General features: G+C 41.1%; 2 protein-coding genes across 2 annotated transcripts; one reads left to right on the top strand and one right to left on the bottom strand.

The window, feature by feature from the left end:
- Positions 1 to 66: 66 nt before the first annotated feature.
- prpf4bb (pre-mRNA processing factor 4Bb) lies at positions 67 to 9093 on the bottom strand. Its single transcript, XM_029528973.1, has 16 exons — positions 9019 to 9093; positions 7678 to 7756; positions 6159 to 7294; positions 5755 to 5928; positions 5164 to 5322; positions 4838 to 4919; positions 4475 to 4676; positions 3214 to 3287; positions 2993 to 3083; positions 2602 to 2749; positions 2350 to 2487; positions 2078 to 2231; positions 1873 to 1987; positions 1640 to 1791; positions 1441 to 1527; positions 67 to 1305 (listed from the first exon to the last, which is right to left on the bottom strand). The coding sequence occupies exons 1-16, from the start codon at positions 9084 to 9086 to the stop codon at positions 1102 to 1104; spliced, it is 3063 nt and encodes a 1020-aa protein (XP_029384833.1). The 5' UTR covers positions 9087 to 9093; the 3' UTR covers positions 67 to 1101.
- Positions 9094 to 14799: 5706 nt separating this feature from the next.
- Positions 14800 to 23571, top strand: pxdc1b (PX domain containing 1b). The gene is made up of 5 exons (XM_029529261.1): positions 14800 to 15468; positions 20428 to 20519; positions 20671 to 20788; positions 20890 to 21001; positions 21531 to 23571. Exons 1-5 carry the CDS (start codon positions 15213 to 15215, stop codon positions 21652 to 21654), a joined length of 702 nt encoding a protein of 233 aa, XP_029385121.1. The 5' UTR covers positions 14800 to 15212; the 3' UTR covers positions 21655 to 23571.
- The last annotated feature ends 1604 nt before the right edge of the window (positions 23572 to 25175 follow it).

Here is a 25175-nt window from a genome sequence, read left to right as displayed (position 1 = left end):
ATGCCAACATGTTGGGGATAAAATGAAGAAAGGGGTTTTGGTACAGAATAGGAAACATTTTATTACTAAAAAAAATTGTCTTATATTGAAGGTGCTCTTTCAGCAGCGTTTCCACAACTATTCTTTATTGAAATCACAAGATTGTTTTTTTAACCACTTAATGGGGGGGGGGAGAAAAAAAAACAAACAAAAAAAAAAAAAAACTAACCAAATCATACATGAAATGACAGTAACTATGGACTATTTACAACAGCGGGAGGGGGGGGGGGGCGGGGTACAGATGTGGCTTCCATAGGCCAGCATTGTTTGGTGTTTTAAAAACACTAGGCTCATACAGGAGGCACTTGAATGTGAGAGCCTTAAGAGCCTAGACCTAGCCAGAGTGCTGGATGGGAGGAAGGTTAAAGAAAAAGAAAAAATGGAAATGTCCTCGAACAAAAAACAATGACTACCTGCTTTGAAGAGGAAAAAAAAAATAAAAATAAATCTTGTTCAAGGAGTACATAATATGCATCTATTCCTTCAGCACAGACCTCAAGGCCTGGAAACTTGGTTGGGGAAGGAGGAGGGGGGGGGGGGGGGGGTCACATGTGGGACACTGATGCACATACAGAGCATTTACACAGGCCTGCACCACAGAAATCTAGAGCACAAAGGGTGCACATTCAAAAAGCATGCATTGCCCCACAATGAGCAATGTGGTTAAAAACTGATGTATTTAGACTGCAACTACGACAAAAGTCAACTGTCTGCTGCTCGAGATTGTTAATGCAAGAGACACAGTATTTACAGGAATTATAGTTTTCTTTTAAACATCTGTAGCTCGAATGCCAGTTAAATTAAAAATAACGTCCATAACTGCATCGCCAGGTATGAGGGGAAGTTTACAAATGATAATTCAAAAAGAAAAATTTTTTTTCAATAATGGCTACTGTTTTGATGATCTATTTACAATAAAACAATTATGTATCCATAAACAAAATTATGTTGAGGAAGAACAAAAACCTGTGACATTCTGAATAGAAGTCTGTGGGTTGGCTGCCTTGCTGCAGAGTTTCTTGTCAGAGCTGGTTTAGTGGTTGGTTCTCTGTCTGCTCCGAATTAAATCTTCTCCTGGATAAAGGGGTGCTGCAGAGCCTGATTGATACTGATACGTTTGGCTGGGTCCAGCATCAGGGTGCCATCCAGCAGGTCCTTCAGCTGCATTACCTTCTTCCTCTGGTCCTCAGGCAGTCGCTGGCCTCCTATCATGTCTGCCAGCAGGTCTTTGGTGGGGTTGATGGTGCTCATCACCGTCACCTTCTCCTGTTGGTGCATAGAGACATGCCATCATACAACGCTAACAACTACCAAACCCAATTTTTACATGCCAGGTACATATTATTTATTCAAACCAGTAAAATAATAATCTAAACTTGTTATCAGAAGAGAGCAGCTTACCCTTTCTGTTACTTTGTCTACTTCAATATACAGGAAGTTTAAATTCTGATCAAAGTGCTTGTCTTTGAACAAGCCTTTACGGATCATCTGGGGGGGAGAAACAACACGGTATTGCATCAGCCATTCTTGAATGTTGCATGGGACATCATTTCTCCCCTCTAGGAAGGGAAACAACAAAAAAATGACCACGTAACTTTACCTTATTGGGCATCTTGCCCTTGAGGTCCATTGCAAGTTTGATCATGTGATTGTTGGAAGATCCAGGGAAGAGGATTTTGCCAGTGTAAAGCTCATATAAAGTGCAGCCCACAGACCACATGTCAATGCCATAGTCATATGGCTTCCCTATGACTGAGACAGAAAGACACTGTGAGCACTGTCAGATTTTAAATTAACGATAATGGATGACTTATAGAAATAATTGCAACCCACTGATTTCTGGAGCTCTATAAAATCTGCTGACCAAGTACGGTGTGATGTCATTGTCAGCAACATGGGATGCAGAACCAAAGTCGCACAGCTTCAAAATGGTCTTTGACTCATTCACCTTGTAAAGAGACAAAAACAAGTCAGGGCGAACCATTTTCAGAATTCTAGGCTCTGGCTGGATTGTGAAAAATGAGTATTTAAAGTGTACCAAGATGTTGTCTGGCTTGATGTCAGCATGGAGGATGTTGCACCGTTTGAGCAGCTTGAGAGCTAAAAAGAGCTGCTGGCTGTAGGAGCGCACGGCTTTGATATGGAGCCCAACATCTTTACCGTACTTCTTCAGTACCTCTCGTAAATTCATGCTACAAAATACAGAATGCAGCAGGTCATTCACAAGTGAAGCCAACACACATGCTACAGGCAGTTGTGGAGGCGAGTAGGAGCATTAAAAAAAAAAAGTTTCTTTTCTCTTTCCAGTACCTGAGAGGCTCAAATACCAGACACAGATGCTGCTTGTGGTAGAAGTGCCTGAAAAGGCGAAGGCAGTGAAATTTGTCATCTGGATCAGCGTCATTCAGCTTCTTGAGGAACTCTAACTCTTTCAAACCGGTTTTCTGCCTGTTCACATAAAAAAAAAAAAAAAAAAGATGAAAATGTAATTTTAATCAATAGGTATCTGGACTTCTTTGGATGTTAAAATATTTGTGAGTGAAAAATTGTCAGTTCACTCACATGAGCTCATTATTTCGGATGATCTTGACTGCCACCTCCTGGCCTGCTCTTGCAGTGTCCCTGGCCCTGATGACGTTGCTGAACACACCCTGGCCAGTGTAACCGTACACATCATAGCGCTTGTCCAGTGTTTCTCCAATGTTCACCCCTAAGTTACCATAGAATATACCCACACAGGTTCATGGATTTGTCTGATTAAAGTAAAGAATGCTACAACAAAGTTAACTCACAACTGCAACCACCATAGGGACAAGTCTAAACAGGAGACACTGCTAGGCTGTGATGGCGTGTTGCTATGAGAGCAAACAAATATTCAAGAGTTGTTTTTTTTTTTTTATAACCCTCAGACTGACACGTTCCAAAATCTAAGAATTCGAAGGGAATCACTCACGGTAGTACCCCTCAGCGTCAGTCCAGTTGTCCCTGAGGTTGGGGTTCTCCTTGAAGTCCTTTCCTACCCCTGCTGCTCTCATCCTGGCACTCTGCAGACATAGCAGGAAAATCAACTGAGTGGCTCAACTGTTTCCTATTGTTCACATCAGTTGTCAGACAGTGGAACATTATGAAAGTAATGTTCAGTTGCCTTACAGTGTTCAACATTTCAACACTTACATCAAAGTCAGCAGCAAACATGTCATCTGACTCTGTAAACATGTCGGGGGCTGAGGGCTTCTTTGGATTGGCTCCTGAAACAAAAAGGACAACATTAAAACACCACATGATGGATTACTTGTTGCCCACTGTGTTATAAAACAGAATATCTGGAACGTGTTTGATTCACATACTCTGCAGAGATCAAAACATGCTGCAGGTGGCAGAGACACCCAGGCTTTGGACTACAAGCCAGCAACTGAATGAACACATGACAAAAAGAAAGAATTAAAATCCCTGCATCACATGACTCTACATTTCTAACTCAAAATCCGCCGCTTATTTTTTGTTTTGGCCAATGTCAAATCTTTTCAGGTGTCTAATAATCAAATCATATCCTGCAGAGAAATAGTAATTCTGAGCTACAGTTTTGGTTTTATGAATCAAAACAGCAGGACCAAAGATGCTACCAATCAGTTTTTAACTTTGGATTCCTTCCCCACATCTGCTGACCTCATCATGATCGAACAGGGGAAAACTGCATTACAGGAGCACTGAAAATCCATTTTGCTCCCTATAAAAACCAAAAACTGTTAAGGGGCTACCCAAAGTGATCCCTGGTAGAGTTTTTAGCTGTTCAGTTTCTGGGCAGCTTCATGTTCACAGAAGACTGTTCTTGAATGATGACGGGAGCAGATGCAGTGAACCACGTTTAATTTCGACAGGCACATTTCAAAGGCTGAAGGAACGGATGAAGCTGAAATGGGAAGCTTCTGATATTCTGTAGTTACCTGGGTCATGCTGACACCATCCTACCAAAGGCACCATATTATTAGCACTTTTGTGCTTGGCTTAATCCTACTCAAATTTTAACTGGGATATTAAGCCAATGAGTCTCTTTTTCGTCTTTATTTGTTCAAATACATTTCTTTTCAGTTTCCTTACCAAGTTACTTCTCAAAAAAAAGAACAAAAAGGAAAAAAATACTGTAAGAGATGTAAACAAAGATATGGGTGGAAAAAAGTTATATTCTTTTGATGCCCAGTGGATATGGGGAGTAAAATCTGACAAACAGGAAGAACCACTTCACTGTTTACTACAATAACTGATCTGTGTTCATACCAGCTCCAGTTCATTCATTGAAGTTACTTCCCATTTTGTCATAATATGTCAAGGGCAATTAATTGCATGTGGAAAGGGGCGGTCAGAGAGCACACAGGTGACGGTTCATTCAGTTGGCCTTGTATGCCAACAGACATGAGATTTCTGACCAGGACATTACCGTCTTTCTCCTGGGCGATGAGGTTGTGCTTGGCTTTAATGTTGGCCTCAAAGGTATTGAGGTTCTCGCGTTCATACTCCTTAACGTCTGCTGCTACTCGTTCCAGGATGTCATCAGGTGATGGTGAGCGGCTGCGTGTGCTGCTCTGTGGGCTGCTGGGCTCCGACACCATGTTGGTGTCTTCATTCACAACCTTATATTTCTGTGCAATGAAAGGAGTAATGAGATCATGAGACTACATCTCAATCAGGCAGTCGGGTATAAAGAATAACAACTTCCAGCTTTTGCGACCTTTTTAGCTTTAACTTTTGGGACTGTGCGGTAACTATTAAAACATGGAGCTCAGTTTGGATGTGCACAGACCTGGACAATGGCCATGCGCTGCTGGCGGCGCTGTTCAATGAGAGCTTCTTCATCTATCTCCTCACCATCAAAGTCTTCCAACCTGCAAACAAAATTAAAGCTTTAAAAAAAAAAAATAAATAAAATATGGCTACATCACAATTTCCTTTCTCAATGCAATCTGACATCAAAAACAAACAAGCTTAATCCATCTTTACTGAGCAAGGTAACAGTAGGACTATAAAAAGGCAGAATAAATTATTTTATTAGCTTTCTGTCAGTGAGGCCATTATTTTCACATGTAAAACTCATATGGATCATCTGCAGAAAAACAGAATTGCACTCACACTTCTTCTTCTGATGATTCCTGGTCAACCTTCATGCCCTCTGAAAGGCTACCCTTGAACTTGTCTTCATCTCTGCTGCGCCGCCTTCTCCTCTCTCGATCACGGGACATTGAGCGTCGGTATTGCCTGAGCCTACCATATCTGTCTCTCTCCCCAGACCTTTAAGAATGTCAGATAGGGGATAGATTTACTACATTGTAAATTTTTAAACTTTGGAAAAACAAAAAGTCATGCCACAATCTTAAATAACAACTATAATGACATGCAAGTTAAATTCCAGTGGGAAACTATGTCTTTGTACTGTTTACTTTGCACTACCAACACTGCACATACTTCACCATAGCACCTTATCTATGGCCTAATCACGCCACATGCTCCGTACTCCTTACCCTTAATTGTATGTACCTGTGTGTATGTTTGTATATGTATAAGCTACTGGATGTCTAAGATTTCCCCCCTGGGATGAACGAAGAACCTATCTAATGGAAGCACAAAATATAAGACAAACTTGCATTGGCTAAACAACAATGATGGAGGGAAAAAAAAAATCATCTTCAAGCAGTCACAAATAACTTTAAAAAGCAGTGTCACCTGCGCCTCAGTGGAGACCTGCTCCGTCTGCGTGGGGAAGAACGGGAACGTCGTCGTGGCGATGGGGACCTCCGTCTCAAAGGTGAACGACTCATCCGACGGCGAGAAGATGATCTGGGGCTGGTCTCTCGTGATCTGTCTCTGCCTGGCCCCACGTCTGCCCGCATGCGTTTCCTGTAGAATGAAAGGGGTGGATTTGACAGGCTGCACTGAAAACGCCACATGGTCTTTTCAACAATAACACCACGCAGATGAACATATTACCAATATAGATATGGTAGTATTAAGTTGCCTGTATTTGAAATCTTTACATCTAAAAAAAACTATTTTTCATTTGCAAGACTGACTCATCTGTCACAGTCAAGAAAATTGTAGAAAATATAAGTCAAACAAACTTCACCAACCTCAATGGTGAGTCCTGTCTGTCAGCGTCCCTCCTCCTGATATCTGTTGAGCGGCTGCGGACTCTCCTCGGTGAGGACCTTGTTCTGGATGGAGAGTGGTTCTGTTTGGACGTCCTCTCTGTGGCACTGGCCGAGGAGTGGTGGGCATCTCTGTGGCGAGGGGAAGTACTGCGTTTCCTTGCGGGGGGGCTGTGTGGTCGTCTGTGAGGGGAGCGGTTCTCTTTCCCCGAAGAAGCATCCTTAGATGGAGATTTGGCTGGCCTCTTGTCCCGGTCAGTTTCAGCGCGACTTGGTCGTTCTCGTGCAGGTGATCTTGACCGTCGGGATGTTCTATCTTGGTTTGGTCTTTCATCCCGTTGTGGGGAGGAACGTTTATCAGTGCGGCTACTTTTCTGCTCTGCTCTCCAGCTGGAGGGAGAGTTGGACTTTCTTCTTTCCTTGGACTTATCAGTGCTGTCTGAATGCTTTCTGTCCTTTGATCTGCTCCTGCCACGACCTTTGTCCTTCACACCCGTGTCCTTGGTGCTTTTGGTCACCTTGTCCTGCTTAGTCTCCTTTGCAGGTTTCTCCACAGACTTACTCCGACTGCGACGCTTGGAGCTTGACTTACTGCCTTCTGTTGAGTCCCGTCTCGATTTCCCACTTTTCCCCCCCCTGGGAGATATGGGTTTCCCTGAGCTGCCTCTTTGACGCTGTTCTCCATTTCTTACCCTAGCATCCCCATCTTCTTCTGATCCAGAATTATAACCTTGTAGGATCAAGCCCATGCCAGACTGAACCTTACCCTCCATCAACTGGCTGTCCAGCTCAGCTTTGATCAGGGCCCTCTGTTTCTCCAAATCCTCCAGCAAGGCCCTGTCATCCAGACTTGGATTTCCAGAGGAGGGAGAGGATTCAACCTTTCTATGGCTCGTGGAGCCAAACAGGCCAGCACCAGAGGGGGAGGAGCCCTCTTTGCGTTTGTGTTTCCTATGTTTATGACGATGTCTGCGTTTGCGGTCCTTGTCCTCATCAAAGGCATGTTTGTGTTTTTTGTGCTTACTACGATGCTTGTGTTTTTTCCTCTTGTGTTTACCACTGCTGCTGTGATGTTTGGAACCTTCCTCTGTCTTCTCACCATTAGTTTCCGCTTCCTCCTAGGATGAGACAAAACAAAAGCTTGAAAGTTTAGACAGGGCTTGGGTCATTTAAATATTCCAAAATTTGGAAACGTGATCATTCCATCTGTGTTTTATAGCTTAATGTTCTATTTGCAGGTTGTATAAACAGATGCAGAGTGGACAGAAGTGTTATTTAAAAAGATGGAGCAGGTAAACAGCATACATGGGTATAATTTGAATTGTGTTGTTTATACACACGTTTTTAATGTATCTGTCCTCATGAATTGTGCAAAGAGACTATTGGTTTGGAACCAAAACATTTTCGACTGCTTAAAGTTAATTTGAACAAACATAGCTATGATCAGAATCATGCCATCATGCAAGTGAACATATTTAGATCTGTATTTGTCCATCCTCACCTCTTCCTCCTCCTCTTCTTCAGACATGTCACCGCTGTCCTCATTTCCACTTCTTTCATGGCTTTCCAGATCTTGCTTCCTGTTTAACATAAAACAGTCTTAAATGTCGAGCAGATGATTTACACATATTTAAGAGCTCATGAATCAACTACATCAATCGGGTCATTGTTTTGTCTAATAAGAGATCCACACATACTCAGTTTGCCATTAGATACAACACAGATAAGCAGCAAATCATCACACCAATAATGATGAGAAATTATTTCGATCTATTCTTGCCAAAAACAAAAATCATTGCAACTTGTTGATAAAAGTATAACATTTAACACTGACTGTATGACTTTTTTGCAGTCTTTAAAAAAATAAAAAAACAAAGCTCAAGGAGAAGCTATCTGTTGTCTCCGCCAACACGAGTAACCAATAGCAACCGGGGCGCCATTCAGTTATGACATCACCAGAGAAAATCCCCCTGCTCGGGATGCTGGGGTGAAATCCCCTTTATCCTTAACAGCATGTACCAATGAGTACACCTCATAAAATTACTGTCCTTTATGGAACAGCCACAACATACTGCTGTTCTCTTCCTGCACGAAAACCCCGCCTGCTTAAGCACCGTGCAAATATTTATCGACGTTGATCAGTGGCCCGCACTTCCTTCATTCAGCAGGCTTATCGCAGTAAAAGCAACCCATTGTTCATAAGCACACGTTATTTGTCACAAAAAGGCAGGAGTGGGTAATGTAAGGTAAAAGCCCCAGTTACGTAATATCCTCAATTCAGCCAGAAACTGCAGGAGGATAAAGCAGAGCCGTGAAATTCATCGGTTGAAACATTTTGAGATGGATCCGCATCTTACTGCAGCAAAGAGGCCGCTTTGTTTATCTTGTGCACCACACTTGTTTGGCTTTTCCCCCGGGATCGACCGCCAAGACGATTTTTACACCATTAGCTAGGAGATGCTAACCGTTCTTAGCAAACTTGGAGCTAACGCGCTAACTTAAGTTTCAGGGTCGTTGCTTGTCAAAGACAATTGTTTCTTTGGAAGGAGTCTGACACTTATATATTATGGCAGCTAATGCAAATCAGTGCCGATGAGGTATGTGAGCGATGTGTGTGTTGCAAAACTTATCTAGGTGAGCTACAGAGATGTTAGCTGGTGGGCTAATAATGTTAGCCAGCCGATGGCATGTAATTTAGCTAGCCCGGCAACAACGTGAAACATGCGGCTCAGTTTAGCTTCCGTACTCCCAACTTGCCCGATTGTTCCCCCTTTATTTCGCGTCCGCAAAGTGCTCGGATCCTCCAACTACAAAATTCATATGAGAAATTAAAATCACTTACACGTGTTCGTTGCCATTATTCATTCTTCTGGACGTGATGTCCATCTCAACGTCGGCCATTTTCCTCATCCGAGGAGCCTTCTTCTTCTTCGTCGGTTATTTTGACCGCAGCGGCGACACAATATCGAAACGCCGAAACGCCCCCCGCTGCGCCGGCGGCGCACTGCAGCCATTCTGCGTGAAACTTGGCGTTTTGTCCAGCAGAGAGCATGCGTGTGTCATTTACAATTTCAAGGCCAACAGATGAATAGACAGTTACTTTATTTATCCCCTCAGGGAAAGTCTATGTATCCCATAGCTCACAGTACACACCAAGCAGTGCAAGACAATGTAGGAAATGCACAGTAAAAACAGACAGTACAAAACACCACATGTTGTGTATTCAATTAATAAAATGTGAGCCTATGTCATTTGATGAACGGCATGAAAGCTTTTATATTTTAATCTCCTCAGTATACAATTATGTATTTTTATATAAGCAAGGTGTATTTATTTATTATAGGGTGAGGTACCAGTAATTGTACCATCTGACCGGAGGTAATGATGCCTCTGGATAACGGTGTCAACATGACTGACCAGATGCCACACTGACGGGAACACTTACACACCTACAACAACTTATCCAGCAAATCGCACTTTGTGCAACCTCACAAGCAAAATTATGATTCAGGTTTAAGCCTAGAATTTTAACACTAACATCGGGGTCTCTGATGAGGAGGTCAACTCACCTAACATTGAAGTTCGGTCTTGGCCGAGGCCCTGGTCTGTTTGCAGACGGAGACGGTCCTAAGTGTGGCCATCATGTGTTTCCGTCCATATCTAAAGTCAATATGGCGGCTCAGAGACTCACACCTCGTAATGAGCCTTTAAACTCAGGTACCTGCTGTCACATCCGGGTCTCTCAGCCGAACACGCCCCGCTCCTCTTCACCTGACGCTGGAAATTATCTCAGGTATGTTCTCCAAATTTTAGTGGTATTTTGTCATTCATTGCAGCTATTATATGTTTGTTTGTTTTTTTTGCACTCCCCGTCGTGTCGGTCCCGAATCACAAGCGACCGGAAAATCTTACAGTCGTGTAGGATCTGATTTTCAGAGAATCCGCCAATAAACTGTTACCAACAGGTGCAGTGATTGAGATTTTTTTTTCCTTTCTAATTCGCTATCAGCTATTAAACATTAAACATTTATCCCAGCTGCTGCTGCTGACAAAAAAAATGTCTGCTCTTTTATTAAATAAGACAATATTTCCATGAGGACTCAGTCCTGTGGCGAAGAGCAGCAAACATGCAGCTGCAAGTCAAACAAAATACATAAACTTAAACTGCAAGCGGAAGTTTATAAGTTTGTAAACTGTTGCTGAAACTGTAAGATAAACAATCAAAAGTTCAAAACAAAGTGTTATCACACAAAATCCATAATAACTATACAGTTATTTCATTTGAGAGCAGTTTAAATATACGGTATTAATATACGCTATACAGCTGAAAGAACTAACCGTTGTTGTTCTTGGTGCAACAGATTTGCACATTGTGATACCATTTTGCACAAAACTGTTCAATGGGTTGTTTGTGTAGTTGTCTTATTACGACTCCAAGTTACCATTATTGCTATGCAACTAGTGAAAGTCAGTGGGCGTTGCTAGGTTGGAGGGCTTGTTGTATTTTGGAGTAAAAACTGATAATGCTACTGATGGAACTATATTGACAGAGCCAGCTGCATAGAGCCCCACAGACCTGAGTTATGACTTTTGTGAAACTTGGATTTCCACTAAGAGGAAATAAAACAAACAGACATTAGGTCTGCCTCTGCTCTCCAAGCTTGATCGGCAGCACAATGAAGAGGGGAGCCATAAAACATGAGGTCCAACAGATGCTTAGTGAAGACAACCACAGTCCATTATTGAGCCTGTTAAAAACACTCAGGCAGTTTGCTAGCCCGTCGTAACCCCAGCCCCCCGGTTTGGTCTTTCTCTATACATAAAGACAGACTTATGGTTCAGAATCACTTCCTCCGACTAAAGCTTTGCCACAGCTCACAATGCGTCCCAATAAAAAGGGACCGCCTGCTTCCATCAGGGCAGATGTTCTTTGTTCTCAGACAGACACTAACATCTTTATGTTTTTCTTTCTGTCTTGCTCCTTTATCAAAAGTTTTGCTTTATGGGCCTCCCATAGATTTTCGAGGAAAGAAAGGGCTGGCCTACAATTTATGAGGGCAAAGAACCAGGTTTGAAAGTATGCCCCAAGCATATGGCCTTGATGAAAGGCGAGATTTATGTGTGCCATAGAGGAAGGGATGAGGAAGTCTGTGATTGTGAGCAACTGGAGCAGTGTTATTTTAAAATTGAAGGTGATTTCACCGTAGTCATGACAGGCAATTTTAATTAAAAATTCCACAGCAGCATTTAATTCAGGATGGCTGGGCCATCATTTGGAGCACGATTAGGCACATCTGTGTTCGTACCTTCGATGCATACTCAGGGTGTGGCAGTGAAGGGACTGGTAATGAGGGACAAATTAGAACTCAAAACTGACAGAAGGCATAATTTCCTTCCTCTCTGCATAGTTAAATATGGGTGTGAAAGGTTACTTGGGTGATAATCAGGGCGGCCCTTGAGGCCTGTTCTGCATGTCAACTTCTCAGGCTACAAGATAAACAACATAACACGCCCAGATTTCAAGATGAAGATCACGCACGGTAACCTTTATACTTTATATGGGATTTTTAATTCAGGTTAGATTAGAATATAACTTGTGTGGCACAGTTATGTTCTGCTTTTAGGTGGCCTCTCGCAGCTGTAGTAAATGTGAGGTGAACAAAAGAGGGAGCCAAGTGACGTCTTATGAAAAACAAAGCTCGCATCACGAGGAGGTTGACTTTGATGAACATATGAGAAGGCCATTCGCTTCCTGTTTGGATGTAATCGTCGTCATTGTTTTTTCCAGTCTTAGCTGTGCTTCTACGCAGGGAGAAGGGACAACCCAAACCGAATGTCTCCAGGCACCAGCTTCATATCTAACACTTAAATGTGAAAGTCTTCCTTTACCTCTAGGAGAGAAATCGCATAAGCTTATTTTCCAAAATGTAAAACTTTCCTCTTAAATCTTACTTGAATGCAGTTCTTAATCCTGAATGATCCTAATGGTAACTGAGGGCAAATTCAAATTCTTATTTCCTCCATAAACTCTCTAGATAATTCTAGATTACTCCATTAGAAATAATGAGCAGAGAGATTTCTTTTTACACTTTTCCATCCTCTGAGGACATCAAAACACACTCAAACAAGCTGTCCCCCTGTCTTCCTCGAACTGGTGACACGAGTCCAAACCAACTCTGAACATTTCATCCTGTTCTCTTACTTTTCCTCACCAGAGTTTTCTGTGGTAATGAGAGACAAAATGTGCTTACAATTCTGTATAAGAAAGGGTTTTAAGGATGAGTGAGCAAAAGCCTATTTTTCCATTTAATTTCTTTTTTTCAGAGGAATTACACTGGAATGATGTACTGAGGCAGAATGTGCTGACTCTGTAAATGTGGCCAAACCACATATTGAAGCCCTGCTCAAAACAGACAGATCCTATTATTACACAGGGGGAGAGGGGATTTTCTGATAACACTGATGCGGTTTCTCCGTGTAATATAATCATGTCTAACTCATGCTTAAAATGAAATGGGCAGCATTTAGCACATACACACTTGAAAAAAGTTGGACCATTGTCAGACAGTAACCCTGAGGAATGCATTAATTCACAGTAGGGTATACTTAAAATAATTTTACACGGGATAGATTGCCAGGAATACGAACATTCATGCTTTTGACTTTGGGGAATATTTGCCTTTTTATCTACTGTGACCTGTAGTATAACCCACGTTTTTCAGTCCTGTTCTCTACTGTTTCGTTAGTGTTTATTAAGCTCAGCAATTAGACACAATGCTAAACTAATTCTAAAAAATAAATAAATAAATAAAGAAGCATGCCTTCACTCTCCCATTCAAGCACACAATCCAACACAACTTAAAGTTAAGAGATGTTTAACAGCATCTTCTAATCGGAGGCCACAGGATTGTCCTCAGCAGGCGAACTGGCAAAATATAGAAAATATTGCTTCTTGCACTGTGTCCACTGAGGTTAAACTCGTTAAATCAAAGCGTATAGCCCAGACACACGCTACAGTGTTTGGATGATTTACACGGTAGCTAAGCTCTGCTTCTGTAAAAGCTTTATGTAACATGGCATCTCACACATCAACCACAACGTGATAGTTCTAACGCTCACTGTTGGCCTGAGTCTTTTTATTATTGCAGTGCATCACAGTAATTTTCTTCCCACCGTGTAATTTCTCCAATCATAATGATACAGGTTCATGTGGAACTGCATGAACAGCAATATCTGAAGGAGCGCTTAAGGAATATATGATTCTCGTTGTAAACAACTGTTGAGATGAGTGATCCTGTAATTTTGCCCTAATGTAATGCTCCATAGCGTTTACAATGATTCCCATTTTCCTATTCAATGCAGTCATTTGTCATGAAGTACAATGGGGGTGAACTAACAGAAAACTGAACCTGGAAATGTCATTAATTCAACATCAATTACACTGAAAGCCTATTTGAAAGGTCAGTGAATATTCTCATAAAATAAGTCAGTTCTTCCATTATAATCTTTATCTCACCTCTATCTTGAATATAAATCTGCCCCTTAAAGAGTATAAGAACTCAAACATGGTGGCCGCTCTGCATGGTTTTCATTCTCCAATCACTGGCTGTTCCCAAAATGCAGGTCCACTGTAATAATATACATGAAACAGTAAGTAGTTTGCACTTCTAGACAGGTTTCTCTCACTCTGTAGAAACATTTCATCTGTGCAAAAAGTGAAGTTGGCATCAAGGAACAATAAAACAGCTGAACATAAAACAATGAGATCCCCTTGGACAGTGGAGTAAATTGCAGCTTTCTATTTTCTTGACAGGCCCTGTTTCTTTATTCAGCATCCTTACCGAAGGACTGAAAAGCTCACTAAGGTGCACTTGGAAGCTCAGAGAGGGCTTGAAAGCAGACTTTTGCACCTTGAATCTGCTGTCGTAAAATGTGATGCAGCTGTTGCCAGATTGTTTTTTTTGTTTTTTTTTCCTGATCTCAGGTGTACCATTTCAAGCTTCATGCACAGATTGCATCTATATCGTGTCCAACTAATGCCTGCTGTGTGACTGTACATCAAGGAGCTATTTATACAGTTATTAATTGCTTTTACCAGAACAGTTTTCTGTCCTTTTCCTAAAGTGCACACAGAAATTAATTGCAGATGAGTTGTCATTACCAGACTTTGGCCATGGCTTCCTGTAAAGTGTATTTACTGCCTGTCTCTGCCTCACCATTCACTGAAACATTAGTGCCCTCTGCGACTGAGCAGGGCAGAACAAATCTGCCCCTCTTCTCTGTCACCCTGACAGAGGAGACAAATAATAGGTTACACTGCAAATTCTTCACTGTGGCTTAAATTTGGTTAAAGATGTGAGTTTATATGAGGCCCCAAAAGTGTAAACCCAGCAGAATTTTTTTTCCTGTGGTTATTTCCAAATATCTAATTTCAAGCTTAAATGATTTAAGGAATAGGTGGCATCAAATTCAGAATGAGTTTCCCCTCCTCTGATTATAAATAAGGAGATGGACAGTTGTGTTTTTGCAGCCTTTGCATAATAATAGGCTCCTCTGTTGTCAAGGAGGGAGGAAGGAAGGGAGGGAGGAAGGAAGGAAGGAGGGAGGACAGAGAAGAGAGGGGAGGAAAGCAACTGCTGATCCAGACAGAGTGAAGTGAAACGATCTGGATTTAGGAAACAAACCAGACAGGAGAACTGAGAATTTCAGAGGTGTAACAATTTAATGCAACTTAAAAAGTAATAAGGGAAAAATAACTTATCAAGCCAAGCCAATTTTATTTTGACCTTTTTCAAGTCTTTTTTTTTTTTTTATTTTTTTTAATCATGCCACGTTGAGATTACGCCTGTTAATGCGCTGAGCAGACGCGCTGGTCTTGCTCTTCCTCTCTTTCTGCGCACAGACCGCTGACAGAGGACTCCCCGGAAAACTTCCCCGAAGCGCCCTTCTGACATTTGTCCGACTTTCTGAGGCTCACATTCCGGTTCCTTCGGTTCCCCCGGCCCGCCTCAGAAATGCTGGCCTGACGCCTGAGGAATGGCATCGGCTGTGTTTGAAGGGACGTCGCTGGTCAACATGTTCGTCCGGGACTGCTGGGTCAACGGGATCCGGAGGCTCATCATCAGCCAGCGGGGGGAGGAAGAGGAGTTCTTCGAGATCAGGACCGAGTGGTCCGACAGGAACATCTTATACTTGCATCGGAGTTATTCCGACCTGGGCCGGCTGTTTAAAAGACTTGTAGAGTCCTTTCCTGAGGACAGGAGAGACCTCTCCAAGTGTCCGCTGATAGAAGGTTGGTGTGAAGGGAAGTCGTATTAAAGAATGTAAGATTAAATTATAATCAGGGGCACAGCTGCAGATTTTGGTGCCATTGCTGCAGGAGTAACCCTAACCCCCCCCCCAAAGTCAGAACTAATGATTGTTTTTATTCCTGGTTTAGCCACTTTGTTTAATTAAAAAGTCAGAAGGAGTGAAAACAATCTCAAAATCTTAAATTTGCAGTAAACAGTCAACCCTAACATCATCATTTTTGCACAGTGGAACAGAACATCAAAATGAAGTTACTGTCAGTTAACTTCATCATCATTAAAATCCTTTTCCCACTTTGCTGCAGCACATACGTCTGCCGTTTCATTGCTGATCATGCATTGGAGGCTTTGTGTCTTTTCCGACAGGACATTTCCTCAGTATTTTGTGGAGGGAAACGTTGCATCTAACTGCACAGGAAAACCCCCTATAAAGAGACATTCCTGTTTACATTTTTGACCTCAGATCACACAACAGCTGCTGGTTTTGTTTTGTTTTTTTTTCGCAACATTTTTGGGGATTACAGTCAGATCCTGTTTTCTGAACAGCTGTGTAAGGCAAAACTGTAAAATATTTCTAAATGTGCCAGATACTTAACATCTGGGTCATACATCATATCAGATCATCACATCATAACCGAGAACATAAGATCTAAGACTGAATAGAATTTAACTTAAACTGTTTAAAGAAGAATGAAGGAAACAGAAGACAGTCGAGATAATCAATATGTTTTTGAACTGATCTGACCGCGATATCTTCTGAACTTCTGTTTGGGCAGCTTAATAATTAACAGTTTGCTTTCTGATGTCACGTTAGCAGACCTCCGACATACCCTGTTGATCACGGGACAGAGATGGTGTGAGCATGTTTCCACTCCTTGTCAATATTTAAGACTTCAAACATTGTAGAAGGTGCACGGTTTGAATTTTATGTCATCTTTTGGACAAATACTTAAACTGAAAAGACTTTTTTTTTTCCGAGCAGAAGTTTGCTTTCTGCAGCTGATACATCAAAACTCTTAAGGAGCAGTAGATGTTACCAGGCTACTATCTGGGGCTCAGGAACCGACCCAAGCTCTGAAGCCAGTGCATTAATCAAAGGCTAAGGCAGAAGCATTCTTAATAACTAACGCAGGCGCTTGGTTTGGTGTGTGAGGGACACAGCAGCACAAGGAAAACATGTATGCTATGCACAGAAAAGACCAAGGCGGTGAAGTACTAAAGAAGAAAGTTTTTGAGGTGGGTCTGATTTGAAATGACATTTGCAACAGTTATCCGTGAAATTGCTATGCAGCAGAAACTGTCTGCTGAGGAAGCCTGTAAATTAATGAAGAGGTGCCGTGGTGCAACCCTCTGCTGCCATCTGATTTATTTTTCTGCAGCTTTGTAGAGGCTGTGTTTTGTCAGATGTTAGATCACTCAATGGCCCTCATGGCTTGAATTTGGCACTTTGGTAAGCTGGCATTGCTAGTAGTGTTTGGCATCGCTCCCAGCTTGTTCTGTGTGTTTGATATCCCCACACAGACTCCTTGGCATTGCTCTTTTGTCTCTAGCCACTGAGCCTATATGAATGTTTTGGAAACATCCCTTTAGTGATGTCCGGAAAGCTTCGCTTCCTGTCCAGACACTGAAATAGCTGATGGTTTTGTTGACAGCTATCTGCGTCGCCTCTGCCAGTGCAGTGCAGTGCGTTTTGGGAGGAGACATTTCAGAGCTTATGACTCACTTTTTTACTTCTGTTTCTTACTGCCTGCCTCTAGTCACAGGTCTGTGATATCACTCCTGAGGCAGATGTCCTTTTTTCCCCTGTTGTGGTGACAGTAGCTGGTTGGATTGTTTTATTCCACGGGGTCAAAAACACTCTCATTTGGCCTTTCTTTCATTCTGACTCTCAGCATTTAATTTACATCTCTTCTAATTGCCTCAGGCTCAAAGTCCTTCAACAAACTGTAGCTCTGGCAGTTTCAGTCCACTTTGCTCCAGTTTGTGGCTCTGCTCATGTTTTCCTATTTCCCTACTGCACCCAGGCAACAGAGGAGACGTGCAGAGCTTTCAGACTTATGTCATGATGAGAGAGGGAGGGAGCGTGAGACAGAGAGAGAGAGAGAGGGGGGTGGCGGCTAAGGCAGAGATGAACTTCCCATATTTAGTCCCTGTGGTCAGTAAAAGCCTCAACACTTACCTTACATGTGATCTCAGACTGAACACAGGCAGGAAGCGATTACTCATTTCATGTGAACCAGATAGCACTGGTGAATGTAGGTACACTCCCAATTACATGTACCCACTGATCCCTTCATCAGAAATGATCAACGGGTTACTGTTGATTTGTCATGATCATTAGTCATCATTTTTGAAAGGAGAAGCATCTATGTCTATGAATTCTAACCCTGAGCTGAAATTGTTAGGCTAACATTTAGATACCTGTGGGATTGGTGTCCAGAAATAACACTGTGGCATAACTTCGACAAGTTAGTGGTTAGATGTGTCATGCCGCTGACATTATCAGATCCATGCAGAAGATAACTCTGCTGCTTACAACATCTGATAACCGTTTTGACAGAGACACTTTGACACAGTGCAGTTCCTGTTGTGAACCTACTTGCACGGCTGTTATTTTGGTTAATACAGTAAATGGAGAGGTTTACCAATATGGCATGCAGTCAGAGAAATGACAGATCGGTAACTGTAGTATGTTAGAGCAAAAAAAAAAAAAAAATAGGTGATGGTACATTGAATGTCAGATGGTTGGTCAGATTATTACAGTCAGGTTTAATCATCCAGTTGGAACTGTTGATCATAGATAAATACAGAGAATTAACCAAACCAGTTATTAGATGCACAGCACTGAATACTCTCAAGTTCTTGAGATGAAAGTCTCGGGGTGTAAGGTATCAAAGGCAATATCCTAAGGCCCAGTGTTTACTTTTTTCCTTGTGTCTTTGGCCACATTCTATGACACACATTGATCTGTGTGGTGTTGGAGGAGTTTCAGTGGTGAACCAGCAGAGCACTGCAATTCTGCTGTTTGGATTGGTCCGCATTCTGTGCCGGCCCTTCTGCTCACACCAAGCGAGCAATGTACCCAAACGTTTTCTGCGTTATTCCCAAAACTAATTAGTGGAGGTGACTCATACGAAGCCCTCCACCAGGTTGCTGTGTTCAGCATCTGACATGCACATCAGTTCGCACATGCAAGAGTCTTTCAGTTGATAAATGTCCTTGCAGCCTCATAATGGCAGCAAGTACATGTTGAATTTGTAGCCTCTAAACGCAGGATGTGCACATTGTCACATCCACCGTGGTTAACGCGATTAAATCTTGCTCAAGCAGCTTGGATCCATTGCAAGTATTATTAGACACGCTTCTCTAATCTATATTTCAGTGCTCTTCACTGACTGCTAGTGAATATGGTAGAATAAAATAATCATGAAGGCTGACATAATGACATGCAGCTATGTAAACGCTTATACTCTGCAGTGTCAGATGCTGCAATTAAAAATATTCTTTATTATTGCAAATAGAGATAAATCTGAAATGAAAATTGAAGAATAATTTAATTGAAATAAAAATTGTAGAACACCTATTTATTTTCCTAAAATTGTATTTTCACATCATTACAGTATGGGTTCATTTTAATTCCTTGCACAAAGAATGGTAACTTTAGCTAGACTAGCTTGGACGCTTTACCTGCTACGTTTCTTGCCATCTGCAAACCTTTGATTATGCATCATAACACCCATAACAGACCTTGTAATACTACCCCGGGTTCCTCCAGCTAATACATGATATGTACTTGTTCGCCTCGATCCATAACATAAGCGAACACATGACAGGACGGGAAGGTGCACTTCACTAATCTGTTTACAAGGATAACAGCTAAGAAGTGTGGTTTTGTCTGTGTGGATGTTATCACCCAAAGTTTGAACTGACACACACAGGTGTTGGGTCTAAAAAGGGCTTGGTAAGTTAAACTAAGGATGATCCAGAGGCAGGATGAGGCTCACACTGGGTGAATACACAATCCTGTGGGTATGATGTCATTGCTGTGGGCCATTATAAATGGATGAGCTTGTGACTGTACATAGTGTTGCTTTAGACTTTTCAGTGCTTTCATGTAACGTAACAGACGTGTGGCCATGTTTCATCCGTAGCACTTATCCTCAGACGGAGACTCATCAGTGTGGTTGCAGTCTTCATCATTACTCTCCCTTCCACAGCTGTCTGTCAGCATGGCAGTAAATGATGCTTTGTGGACTGCTGACTCACGTGGGCGGCAGCCTTGTAGGCCTGTTGCTAAAAACGCTGATTTTACATTCACCCTACCTGTACGCTCTTAGCTTTATGCAAGATTAACACATGATCACAGTGTAGCTTCTTGGCCCTCTGCTATGACTGCTGTTATACCATCACTTACTTTGTTGGTTGGATGGCAGCAATTCATACTCTGCCCTGTGTAGACAGAGATAAGTAGTCCATTTTTTTTACTCCCTTTACTTTGGGTAAATATCACAGGGCACTGAGAATAAAATGACTACTGTAAACAACAAACTACACCCTTTTCTCTTGCGTTTGCAGCAAGGTTTTTTTTATTTATTTATTTTTTTAAGACTGGCCTGGCCTATAGATAGATTAGTCTGATGGCAGTAAAAGGTCAGATCAGCTGCTCCTTTTTTATCATCCAGGCAAAGAAATAATTATATTCTTTGGATATATATTCTATTGGATTACAATATGTTGCTAGACGTTAGGGGTGGACAGACACTTTTCAATGCAATTCAGACAAAATATTTCTTGTTTTCATGGTAAGACCAAAAGACAAATGAAATTCAACAGCATGCACTAACATGTCGATACATTGAAATTTCACAGGCATAACAGTAAGTGGTTCCTTATAACATAGCACAAAAAGTAAAGTCCATGTTATATTTATTTGTTTGTTTCAGGGCTGGTAAAAGTAAAAGAAGCAAATGACATTGAGGAAAAACTGAACGAGGTGGAAAGACTACTGAAGAATGCTATCAACATGCCGTGCAAGGTAGGTTATTCAACTTACTCTTGAATTAAATAATGAAATCTCAGTGATTTTATATGTATAACTGCTGGTTTTAGAGGATTGTGGTGACACCTTGGTTCTACTGTGGCCTGAAGGTGGCTGTTGAAAATCACTCAAAACCCCCTTTTTGCAGTATTCCAGGTCAGAGGTGATGTTGACATTCTTTGAGCGGTCGCCACTGGATCAGGTGCTGCGAAATGACAAAGTCCACAGAATCCAGCCGTGCTTTCAGAGTCCAATCAAGATATCGGGTACATGATCGGGTGATATTCGTCTGTAACGCATATGGAGACACTGGGGACGTCAGGATGACTCAATAGGTGATGTAAACGTTGTACTCTGGTCCTTTCAGAAATCATGCGGTCAAATGGATTCTGTCTGGCCAATACAGAAACCATCGTATTTGATCACAGTGTCCCTGAAGAAAAGGAGCGACCTTCATCCACTGATTCTGTCGAACATACGTAAGTATTGACATCCCTCCCCAATATTTCTGTCTTTGTAGTTCCAGTCGTTATTACGTTATATTAGACTTGAGACATTTTCCTCTGTAACATCAAATAGCAAACGTTGTTGTACCCCACAGTCAGGACAGCCCAGAGCTTCTTCACCATAGCACATTCTTTGCTTGTTTTCCACATATGTGAGGATTTCCATATTTGCTATGTAAGTGCTTTGGTGAGTGAAGAGCCCTTGAATGTGGACCCTCCACCCCTCTTTATGAACCACAGGAAGTATGTCTGTGCACCTCTTCCTTCCCTGGGTGTGTGTAGGAAACAAATGAGAAACACATTCCTCACAAAACAAGGCCTACATCACCCTTACATAGCTGGAATTTTTAGAATACAATGCTCTTATCTTTCTTTACGGGAGGATGTATGCAATTAACAGATTCATTTTGGGGGATAAATGGCATCAAACATTTGATTCCTAGGTTAGACTGCCTGGGTCCATCCTGTCCTTTGAGTAATGTATATGTCATTTTGTTGCCAGGTACGAGGATGGAACAGAGTTTTTGCCAATGGAGACAGATGTGTGTGATGAAGAAACAGAGGCATATGTCACCAACCTGTCCTACTACCATCTGGTCCCATTTGAAACTGACATCCTGGAGTGAGGGATTTACCCAACAGATGGTTGCCAATGGACGTTTGATGCTATTGCTGAGGAGTATGTACTTTTAAACGGATCCAAGCTATGCAATGCCACATGTAGCTGCTCCCGGTTAATGCTACTACTTAGCATAGCATCCCAAAGGGCTGCTCAAAATTTCAAGCTCATTCTGGAGTTGGACAGGTGTTACTGTATTGCACCAAAATATTAAAAACACAAACAGCAGCTCCACTATTTTTTTTTTGCCACTTAATGTGACGCCACCAGTGTGCCTCATCCAGAGCCTTATTTGTGTGGATTAAATCTAATAAAAATAAGAGAGGGAAGTCTTCAACTGACCACGAAAGGCGAAAGTGATGTGAGACAATTTGTGGCAGCAACAATGTGAGTGTCAAAGCTCCACTGGGGAAAGAACGTGAAAGTTAATGCATCAGTGTCTGTGGTTTGGAGTGAAAACAAATTGGACCATTCACTGTCACTTGTCGCTTTGCTGAATTTACCAGCACTCTGTCCGTTTGACTAATTTGTTTTACTCTTAGTTTAAACTTTGCCCAGTCAGCTCTCCCATGGAACTTGGAACATTGGCCATGTTTGCAGGGAGAATTACAATTCATTTCCTCTAAACTGCTCTATTGCTGGTGTTTAATTTTTGCTGTTGGAATACAAGAAACTGTCATAATGTTTTTTATAAGCTTTGTTTATGGTGTAATTTCTACCATCATTTAGTTTAGTTTTTTTTTTTTTTATGCTGCTGTGATATTTCAGTAGGTTCTATGGCATGAGAATTCAGGTGAATCCATACATGATCTGTTCTCATAACAAAATGTAGCTACCTCTAAGCTTGACAGTTAGAAATCATTGGAATTTAACCATATGAATAAAATAAATATAGTAAATAAAAAAATAAATAAAACCAATTGTGACTTAATGCTGCTGTTAATTGAACAAAAATATATTTTATCCTCTAGATAAATGTTTCACGGTTATTCACGCTTCCTTTTTTCTGCTCTTGGTAACTGTCAATTTAAACATCATAACAATGAGGTGCCATTATTATCATCTTCCCAAAGCAAGAGCTTAATGCTGTCTGTTTTGTTGTTTTTTTTTTTTTTGTTTTTTTTTAGATGTCTTAGCTGAACAATAAATTAGGATGCAATACATGTAATAAGTGTAGCTTGATATGTTTCTTGTTATATGTGTAGAAACAAATAATGTCCTGTGTCAGAGCAGAGAATGAGTGCTGCCATTATGTGGAAAACTGAATAATCTCACCGCCATTGTAGCCGCTGATGAGTGTTAAAATGAGGCAAAGAAAGCTTTGTCTCCTGGTTCAACTGAGGTCAAATCTGACCCATCCTGTAAGATGACGTTAGTGGATTCAGTCAGACAGCTGACTACAGTGAATGTGGGAGTCTACACTGCAGCTTGGCTGCAACAGGGAGGAACAAGTCTTCTCTTCTTCTTAAGCGCAAAAACAACATGGCTGTACTTTCTGTAGGAAAAGCTGTGTGAAATAGGCAGATACTTCATTGAAATTCATGCCCTTTGTATGTTTTATGGGTCCTCCCACAATAATAAGGGTGCTTTCACTTCTGCCTAACTAACTGTGGAGCATTGCATAGGTTGCAGAAAATACATTTCTTGTGTTGGATTAACTGTATGGAAATCCATCTGAAATCATTTTGACAGTTCAGTCAATGCAGAGGCTGAATCCTGGCCTTACAATGTAGGCTAACAGCTTGTGTCCAGTCCTCTACCCTCCTAAATACAAAGGCATTCAACCCTCACAAACTTGGCACACAAGGCTTCAACAGGACGGTCCTCCGCATGAGTCTATTTAGTAACACAGTCATGATCACTATTCACTGCGTGAGAAAGTACAGCTCTTTCTCAGGGCGTGAAACTATTTCATGCTTTTTTTTTTTTTTTTTTACCCCCTATTTTGGTCTTTCTTTTCTCCAAGAATAAAGTCTTGAATTGATGGATATTCTTTGGAAAATGAAGGTTTCTGCTGAAATATTGGCATATAAAAAAAAAAAAAAACATTTACTAAGATTAAATCAATTAACAAGAAATTATTTGTCATTAATTTTTTTCCATCAAGCTTAATTTTACTCTGCAAAGAACTGCTTGATGTCTCTTACGAGTTCATGTTTAAAGATGAAATGATATTAACATCCCCCATCTGCCTTTGAAAGCTTATGCGCTCATTGCATTATAAATATTCTACCATAGTTTTCATGAAGTTTACTTAACTGGTACTCAGCTGATTTTTGTGCCATGAGAGGAATGAGTAATACACTGCCAGTGGCAATGAATTCCTTTATCATATATCACTATGCCCATCACTGTGGCCTGGAGTGTGGGGATTCAGAGAATAGGACAGATAACACAAATACTTCACAAAAACTCCCGCCACATTCTGTGAAGCTCACCAGTCTGTGACTTGTAATGCATTATATGTTTTGTGTTCTCATGTGTGTTGTGAGATGATCTGGTGAATAAGTGAGTCGGAAAGAACCCACTGAAATGTTATTTGAAATGTTTTTAAAGTGAAGTGAATGTGGCAACATGTTTGATAACTTTAAAGATATTTGGACAGTATTACATAAAAGATATTGTTCTGAAAGCTTCTCAAAACAAATAAATATCTTTTAAATAAAAAGAATTCTGTGTTGTTTTTTTGGATGACAGTCATTAATATGATAAAATGTATTCGCTGTTCTAAATGGTGCTCCACTAAGCAGTGATCTGTTTCCATTTTAATTGTCTTATACGGCCACCTTGTGGTAAATACTGGTAGGAATATTGGTAGTTGCCAACTGTTAGTACATTAACATACGCACTGTTTGAGAAATATGCATTAGTAAATCTAAAAAAATGTGGTAAAAAAAAAATCACATTTTATACACACTGCGGCCCGTTCACATTTATTGCATATAGAAATAACCATAAATTAACTTTAGCTTTAATTTATTTAAAATACACAAAAAAAGTGAAATGTGTGTAAATATAGACCAAACGCTAGTTCAGTTGAGCGTTTGAGTTTCTATATGTGGTGTTTTTACCTATTAGGAAATCAAACTAATGGCATATAATCTTGACTGACATTCAATCACCAAAAATAATGAAACACAAGTTGAAAAATAAAACCTGATCAAAAGTTCAGGCTAACTGATTAAAAGCTTACTCAAATTATAATAATATTTTCAAAGAGGCTTCGGCGCACCTAGTTTGACACAAACAAACAAAAAACTATTTCATGTCATAAATAATAAAAAGGTTTAGTTTAGTAGGTTTACTAAAATCACATTAATAAAATGTATTGGTATGGCTTACTAGGCATTCCGTGTTGTATGTTTTTAGGAATAATTGTTTTGTTGTCGTTAATATTATAAAAAAAAATGTAATCGTAAAAATCGTGCAGGGGAGTATTTGGCGCGTGAAGCTGCGAGCAGGCTACGTCAGGCTACGTCACGTCGCGCAGGCGCGGAAGTGCCTGATTTAGCCGCTGTATTTCCTGCT

Source organism: Echeneis naucrates, chromosome 20 (assembly GCF_900963305.1).
Source record: "Echeneis naucrates chromosome 20, fEcheNa1.1, whole genome shotgun sequence".
Taxonomy (NCBI): domain Eukaryota; kingdom Metazoa; phylum Chordata; class Actinopteri; order Carangiformes; family Echeneidae; genus Echeneis; species Echeneis naucrates.
The sequence above is the reverse complement of the archived record's forward strand: the minus strand, read 5'-3'. Positions and strand labels throughout refer to the sequence as shown.

Bases quoted from the DNA above. Each gene is read 5' to 3' on its own strand.
- prpf4bb (XM_029528973.1), bottom strand. From the start codon at position 9,086: ATGAGGAAAATGGCCGACGTTGAGATGGACATCACGTCCAGAAGAATG. The intron at 4,677-4,837 runs GTCTGTGCACAT...TTCATTGCACAG, and splicing joins AGCGCATGGCCATTGTCCAG to AAATATAAGGTTGTGAATGA. The intron at 2,488-2,601 runs GTGAGTGAACTG...TTATGTGAACAG, and splicing joins ATCCGAAATAATGAGCTCAT to GCAGAAAACCGGTTTGAAAG.
- pxdc1b (XM_029529261.1), top strand. From the start codon at position 15,213: ATGGCATCGGCTGTGTTTGAAGGGACGTCGCTGGTCAACATGTTCGTC. The intron at 15,469-20,427 runs GTTGGTGTGAAG...TGTTTGTTTCAG, and splicing joins CAAGTGTCCGCTGATAGAAG to GGCTGGTAAAAGTAAAAGAA. The intron at 20,520-20,670 runs GTAGGTTATTCA...CCCTTTTTGCAG, and splicing joins CTATCAACATGCCGTGCAAG to TATTCCAGGTCAGAGGTGAT.